Genomic DNA, 8221 nt, shown 5'->3' with positions numbered 1-8221 from the left:
CGAACCAACAATAGGCTGCCTACGTATCTCACTCCCAAAAGAGGAGAATCAGGGGTGTGTAGTTCGTTCGGATTGGACACTTCAAAAAGAATGATCTGACTTAGTACGGTTTAAGAAAATAAAGAAAACGTTTGCATCTTGTGGTCTTAAATTAAAGTTACTTCAAATATACCAAAATGTCCTTTAATCGTGTGATCTTAAATTTTCCACATAGAAAGTTTAAATTACAGTGTTGCCAAAAAAGGAAAGAGGTCATTCATTTTGAAACAAACTAAAAAGAAAAGTAGGTCATTCTTTTTTAAGCAAAGGGAGTATAGGAAGGAAAAGAAGAAAAGGAATGTTGCCAGCAAAAGATTTTAATCGTGTCCTTCAATCCTGTGATATTCAATTTTCCACGTGGAAAGTTGAAATTAAAGTGTTGTCAAACTGTACTATCCTATAAGATTTTAGCGCTAAGAACCTTAAATGTTGAATCCATCAGATTCAAATCTTGGTTCCGTCTCTCACGTGAATTAATGTAAAGGAGCATAAAGTCATCCGCTCTAGTCAGAATGAAATGACAGAAACTGAGAAATTTTCTAAATATTGATGTTAGATGTTAGCACTATGATTTAAGTACTTTTTAATTTATCGCTGCCTTAAGTTTATCTATCCAACTGGAAGGGCGGCTACGCTTCATGACTAAAATAAGGAAAGAACCAATTACTTGATATCAAATCTCATTCAACGTGCTGTCACATAACACGAATTTCATTTCATCGATCAAGTTTTATTTCTTTAGAACCATATCAGGAGATGTTAATTGATCTTTTAATTTGTTGCCTATTTTATTTCTCATGTGCTTTTTTCATATATAGATTCCTATTGTAGTTCTGAAAGAAATAGAAAGTTTGAAAATCATCTCTTTTTATGATCGATGCTAGAAGCTGAGTCGGCATAAGAAACTTTTCAGTGGACACTTTTGCATATCAGATAAATAGTAACAGTTTTTCAGTTTCATTACTTGACTGGGGAACCTTTATTTATTGTTCATCGTCATCAGTCCATCGATTAGTTTCCAAATTTGAACACAGAAGAGAGAAGAAACTACTTGGTCCCCTTTTCCATGTCAGCATGCTTGAAAATCACTAGCTTCACTTTCTCGTTTGGTATGAGGAATAAGGGATGATTAACACTGAGATTAATTTTAGGATGAGTTTAGACTTTGTTTGGTTGGATAAAATAGGAGGACAACATCTCTCGAGATTTGTCCAACATTGAGGAAGGAATAACAATCTTGGAATAACTAATTCCGAAATAACTTGTTCCCAACCACCAAACTAGCTCACTGTGATGGGTACATTTTTTGTGTGGGGTTGAACACTTGAAAGTGTGCAATAAATACAAGGATCAATTGAGGTATGAAAAAGTTAAAGCCAATTTTAAGTGATTCTTCATATCTTTGGTCTTTATCTTTAATTAGCTAAATATAGTCTTTGAAGCATTCTTCATTTCTAGTAATTCGAAATCCATAAATAGGATCATACATAAAATTTGTTACTAGGTGTACATATATTCATACGAATTATGACAATTTTGAGCTCATAGAGATTTAGTGTAATAGTAGCTGATTAAACAGGACCAATATCTCTTTTCCTCCTCTTTGTTTTTCTTTTCTGTTATTGGAACAAGAAAAAACAAAATTTAGGTCTGTTGAAGGCTATGCCACCCGTAGGCCAGTGATGGAGCCAGGATTTTCATTGAGGAAATTCAGAAGTGACCATACGGATTAGTTGAAGGAGGTTCAACATCTACTATATATACAGAAAAAATATTTTTGACCATGTAAAAATAGTATAATTTTCCGTCGAAGCGGGTTCATTCGGATGAACCCCTAGAGCAAAGGTGGCTCCGCCACTACATGCCGTAGGCCGCCTTGAAGTTCTCACCTTACCAACAAGCCGATAGCTAATCCTTAAGCTCTATGATACACAACTTTTTTATTTCAATGAAGTTCAGAATAAGGACCAAATAGATTCTTGTATTGCATTTCTTCTTTTTCTTAGCTTCCTATATGTTTGCCTTCAGTTTTACTTATTCTATTTGCCTTCTTTTTAACATTTTAATTTACTCTCAAAATTCTGCTATAAATAATGAAGAAAATATCCGTTTAATAATCATCTTTGAGAGCATCATATATAAGACTATAATCAAAAACACATTTTTTTTCTTTACCTTAAGAATTATTCAATGGAAATAATTTTTAATGCTATAGGTGGCTTTGTTGTTGAGTTGGGAAAGATTGTATCCAAATGCATCTATCCTAGGATTGAAAATACCATTCTTTTCTCATCAAAAATTGAAAATCTGGGGAAGGAAATGGAGAAGCTAACAAAGTTTAGAGACGATATCAAAGAGAAGGTGGAAGACGCGGAGGGAGAAGGCTATAAGCCAAAACCAGATGTTATCAAGTGGATCGAAGACGTTCACGAGCTGGAGAATGAATGGGAATTTATGCAAGAAAGCATTGCAGCAGCTAAGACGCTTTCATATAAATGCTGTCCAAAATACAGCCTTCGCTTGGAGGTCTCCACTCAAGCAAAGAACATCCGGGATCAATTCTGCAAGCTTAAAGAGGTCGGAGAAAACTTTGGATCCAACTTGGTGGTAGAAAATTACCGGATGAAAAAAGTTGAGCACATCCCGGGACCATCAATAGAAGGCCAGTTAACAGCAACAAGGAATCTCAACAAACTCCTACGACTATTGGAAGATGATGAGGTAATGTCGAAACTAATCCTAGCTAGATTTTATTCTAAGTATTTTATGATTTGATAGTTGTTAATTTCACTAGTTCATGTTCAATTAGATTTTTGTTTCTATTACAAATATGGTGTTGCTATGGCGTTTCTAAAGAAGTTCAAATGGAGATTAATGTCTTGGCCTGTTTTATAGTCAAGCCGTGATTGACATCTGGTACCTTAACTTGACTGTTCTAACCTATACTTTAACATCACATAACCATCGTGCACTTAACATAATATAAGGTTTAAAATAAGAGACTTTAAAACTTTTTTAAAAAAAAAAACATTTCATAGATTGATAACATATAAGGCTAACTCAATCAACAGTGGATAACGTGAGCTCACTCATTCCAATTAAACTTACAATAACATTTAGAAATAGTTAATAAAACATCTTGAGGGCACGATTTTGTGAGAAAAGAACTTTAGTAAGAACAAGTCTTTTAAGTCACTTGAAGATTCTTTCTGGCAAGGTTAACTTTTTACTTCAATCAACATCTCAGTCGACATAATATCTTACATCAATACAAGCTCAAAGAATGTAACTTGTTCACAATTCTCTTGTCTATCGTCTGTAATGAATTGCTTATATTCAATGGTTGTTGCTACTTGGCTTTTGAAGAGGAACCTTGAATGGTAAAGTTGTTGCCATGTGATCAGGAGGTCATGGGTTCAAACCTTGGAAACAACCTTTGTCAGAAATGCAAGGTAAGACCGTGAACAGTGCATCCTTATGGTGGGGCCCTTCCTTAGACCCTGCACATAGCGAGGACTTTAGTGCACCAAATTGACCTTTACTTGACTTTTGACATGGGCCAACAGCCACTTCGGCGTTATTGGCTTGGCCCAACTTTGTCTTGTTATTGATAAACATACCAATATGTATAGTTCGACCAAAATTATTTACCAATAGGCATAATACATAGCAGGCCCTTTAACTTGACATCAAATCACATCTATGACCTTCAACTTTGGGTGTGCACAAGTATACACTTAAACTTGTATATAGTTGAACAAGAAGACACATATGTCCTATGTCGCGTCCTATGTTGCCAATTCTTATCCTGCATGGCGTCCTACATGTATTATGCCACATAGGACATTTGTGTCTACTTGTTCAACTTTATACAAGTTTAAGTGTCTACTTGTGCACACCGAAAGTTGGAGGTTATAGATGTGTGATTTGATAACAAGTTAAAGGGCATGTTTAGGCATTATGCCTTATCAATATGATCGAAACATACCAAATATATACATAGATTGTGTATATTATGTATATGCATATCCACAATTGTGTGGGGTCCAGTCCCATCATTCACAATGCTAGAAATTTCTTATTCAAAAATTAATGGATGCCTTTTGACAAACTTTACATTTATTGGCTAGAGAAAGGTCAAGAAGATAATAGTATTTTGATGTCATGACATCAATGTGGACTGTTTTTTTCCCTAAATAACGAGCTCCTCAGCTCATTTGTTAGACACACCAAAACAGAGAGAAAAATAATAGATAGCAGTGAGGTATTCCACAAACTGTGATAAAAAATAGTCTGTGAAGAAAAAATTAGAGTGAGCGTTATTTTAGTAAGGTTGAAGTGTTATTTCTTTTGGGTGTGTGGTAGTCACTTTGAGTATTGTATTTGTGATAGCGGCGTAAAATTCCTTACTATATTAATAACAGTTGCTCCTTTTGATCTGTGGTTTTTCCCTTATTTAGAAAAGTTTCCACATGAAATTCTTGGTATCATTATTTTCATTTATTTTTTCTATTATTTTGCCACAAATACTTTTGTTGTTATTCTGCGTTTACCCAACAAATTGCATGTACAAAACCTATACATTTGCTACATACGAGCATTGAGCTATAATTATCCCTTATTATTTGAGCAAATCACAACAACATTTGTTCTCTTTTTTCTTCTTCTCATATTGCTAGTTCAAACACTTTTGATTCATATTAATTCCAAGCACTTCACTTATAACGTGTGGGTCCTGATATCCCTCGAAGCAGCCTAGAAAGTTACCAAGTGTTACAATTAATTTAACAAATTTGAGATCAAGAAATTATGATTAAATGATCAAAGCCTCCTACGTCGTTGTTTCTCTAGTTTTCTACATTTCTTCTATGTGTACCATTGTTGCATCTTTACTTGTGGGTAAAGTATTTTTAAGGGTATTCGAATCCTTTCAGGTATGCATCATCGGTGTGTGGGGTACCGGAGGAGTTGGAAAAACTACATTGGTGAAGAATCTGAACAACGAGCTCTTAAAGAACGTGCCAAGTTCCAAACTTTCTTTTGGCGTTGTGATATGGGTTACAGTCCCCAAACCGCCAATAGACATAAGAAAGATTCAAGCACAAATTGCCAGTAGACTACGCCTAACGGTAGATAACGAGGCAAGTGTAGAAAGCATTGCCAGCAAAATCTATCAAAGGCTCGAGGAAGAAAAGAGTTTCCTTCTCATACTAGATGACGTTTGGGAAGCTATAGATTTGGATGATGTAGGCGTGCCCCAACCTGAATATCCTGCGAGAAGCAAGGTCATTATAACTTCTCGTTTTTGGGGTGTTTGTAAGCAAATGAGGACAAACATCGAAATGAAGGTTTTCACATTGGATGAGGATGAATCTTGGCAACTGTTTGCCAAAAATGTGGGAGATACTGTAAATCTGGAGCAAATCCATCCCTTGGCAAAGGAAATTGCAAGAGAGTGTGATGGTTTACCTTTAGCAATCATTGTTATTGGATCGTTCATGAGAGGGAAGACAAGGGTCGAGCTCTGGGAAGATGCTTTGAAATCACTTAGCATGTGCGAACCTCATAGCAAAGTTGTAGAAGATAAGGTTTACAAGGTCATCAAGTGGAGTTTTGATTCTTTAGAATCTCAGGATATTGAATTATCCTCAGAGCAAAGAACCAAACATGTGAACAAAAAGAGAGGCGAAATTCAAAGTTGTTTCTTATATTGCTCCTTATATCCAGCAGCTATTCCGATAGATGATCTCATACATTGCTGGTGGGCGGAGGGGATCCTCGGTGAACATGACACATATGAAGAAGCCTACAACAGGGGAATCACGTTGATTGAGAGTCTAAAAGATGCCTGCTTGCTAGAAGCCGATAAGATACAGATTCGGAGGCAGGTTGAGGATTGTGTGAAGATGCATGATGTGGTTCGTGATGTTGCTAGATGGATAGCCAGTACCTTTGGGGATGAACACATGTCTGTTTTTCAAGCTGGAATTGGATTGACTAAGATATCACATATTAAAATATCGGCTTCTGTCAAGAGAATATCTTTCGTAAGCAACAAAATTGAATGTCTACCTGATTGCTTCATGAAATGTCCAAAGACAACATCTTTACTTTTGCAAGACAATGAACCCCTTCGGAAAATACCCCAGGAATTCTTTTTGGCATTTCCAGCTCTAAGAGTTCTGAATCTGAGTAAAACTGGTATTAGAGAACTGCCTTCTTCCATCAATAGTTTATGTCAACTACGTGCTCTAATACTACAGCGTTGCTTTGTGTTGAAAGAATTACCACCTGTTGCAAATCTTCACAATTTGCAAGTGCTCGATTGTGAAAATACAGAGTTGCGTTGTCTGCCGCAAGGAATGGACAATTTGTCAAATCTGAGGCTATTAAATATGCTTGTTGCTGATTCTAAGAGCATCAGCAAGGGATTTTTCCTCAAATTTCCTAGCATTGAAATATTAAATATGTCGGGTAGCTGTCTTGGAGCGACCTATTTTGATGAGATATCATCTCTACACAATCTGACTTATCTTTCTATTAAAGTGGATAGCTCATCATGTTTCAATAGAGATTACATGTGGATGACAAGATTGAAAGGATTTCTCATTGAAGTTGGGGAAACTTCTTTCAATAGAGATTACACCTCGATGTCTATATTGCAAGAATTTCTCATTGAAATTAGGGAAAATTTACTTTATGTACCATACAACAAGTCAATGAGGGCTATAAAAGTCCACAAGTGTGAAATTTTCAGTAACGGAGAGCTCTCAGGCATGTTGCAGTTTGCTTCAGATTTGTACTTGCATGAATGCATGGGTCTCAGGAAGTTGATTTCATACAACACTTTTAATGGATTAAAATTACTAAAAATTGTGTCCTGTTCTTATTCTTTCGGACCAGTGGAAGGAGGAAGTGGAAAATATGACCCTTTGCCAAATCTGGAATATCTGGACCTACATTCCGTAAATAATTTAAAGAGTGTTTCTGATTTCGGTCAATATTTGGGTCTAAAATTTTCTAAATTACACCAACTGAATATCTCTTTATGTTATAGTTTAACATGTCTTTTCAACGATGGTGGAGCATGTTCCGTGCAATGCAGCTCAAGTGATCAGGCAGCACATTTTAACTCAGAAATTCCAAGAGTTCGGAAGTTAGAGTTGAATGGCTTACCTAAACTAGGAACGTTGGGGGAGCCACAGAGTATGTGGGAATACTTGGAGGAACTCAAGGTGATCTACTGTGACGAATTAAGGAAGTTACCTTTCTCTATTCAAACCTCCAAAAACATCAAAATAATAGAAGGACAATCATACTGGTGGAGTAAACTGGAATGGGATGATGACAATTTCAAGTCAAATTTACAGCGTTGTTACAAGGAATTGTAAAGTTGACTTTGTTTCCGCTGCATCACAGGTGATGTGCCAATTAACTTCCACATTTTCAATTGTCGATTGTATTATAATGTTCTTATAAAAGGGTTATTTCACCTGTAGCTTTAATGTTTTGGGTTAAATGCTCAAATTATTTTAAATGAAATATGAACATATAGGGTGTGTTCGGTATGATTGAAAATGTTTTCGATCTACATTATATTGAGATTGTCCTTTTGTTGCTTCATTCAGGGAAGTATAGAAGCTGAGAAAGGACATTCCGGCACTGGAGAGACACAGGTTTCGAGATAAAGTTAACCGGTCGAGTTTGTTGTAATGTATTTTCTTAACCAGTCATGTTTGTTGTAATGTATTTCCCCAACCAGTTGAGTTTGTTGAAATGTATTTCCTATTACCAGTCGAGTTTGTTGTAATGTATTTCCCCAACCATTTGAGTTTGTTGAAATGTATTTCCTATTACCAGTCGAGTTTGTTGTAATGTATTTCCTTAACCAGTCGAGTTTATTGTAATGCATTTTCTGCCAATGATTGTTCCTTGTTTGTACTCGTCGTGCTTTCTGGTCTGATATTTTGATTGCTTGATTGTACACCAAATAATTTCTTGTTTCGATTGTGCCCGGTGTGTGATCTCATGTTGTTAATTTGTCATAAACTGGTATTGATTCTGGTTTTTAAACATTTTATATAGCATTCTTAAATTGTACATTCAGAATTTATTACATGAACTTGGTTTTCTCTGTCTTTGTTCTCGTGATAGCACAGACAAACCACCTATCAAGAAGTCC

The 8221-nt window shown here is 35.9% G+C and overlaps 1 protein-coding gene across 1 annotated transcript; it reads left to right on the top strand.

Annotated features, from left to right (window-relative positions):
• Positions 1–668: 668 nt before the first annotated feature.
• On the top strand, positions 669–7961 carry LOC107850999 (disease resistance protein At4g27190-like). Its single transcript, XM_047401891.1, has 3 exons — positions 669–2760; positions 4974–7458; positions 7668–7961. Exons 1-2 carry the CDS (start codon positions 2230–2232, stop codon positions 7428–7430), a joined length of 2988 nt encoding a protein of 995 aa, XP_047257847.1. The 5' UTR covers positions 669–2229; the 3' UTR covers positions 7431–7458; positions 7668–7961.
• The last annotated feature ends 260 nt before the right edge of the window (positions 7962–8221 follow it).

The sequence above is a fragment of the Capsicum annuum genome, chromosome 1 (assembly GCF_002878395.1).
Source record: "Capsicum annuum cultivar UCD-10X-F1 chromosome 1, UCD10Xv1.1, whole genome shotgun sequence".
NCBI classification, from domain to species: Eukaryota; Viridiplantae; Streptophyta; class Magnoliopsida; order Solanales; family Solanaceae; genus Capsicum; species Capsicum annuum.
Note: the sequence above shows the minus strand (reverse complement) of the source record. Positions and strands in the feature narration are given on the sequence as shown.

Coding starts and splice junctions, on each gene's coding strand:
- LOC107850999 (XM_047401891.1), top strand. CDS start 2,230: ATGGAAATAATTTTTAATGCTATAGGTGGCTTTGTTGTTGAGTTGGGA. Junction 2,761..4,973: donor GACTATTGGAAGATGATGAG/GTAATGTCGAAA, acceptor GAATCCTTTCAG/GTATGCATCATCGGTGTGTG.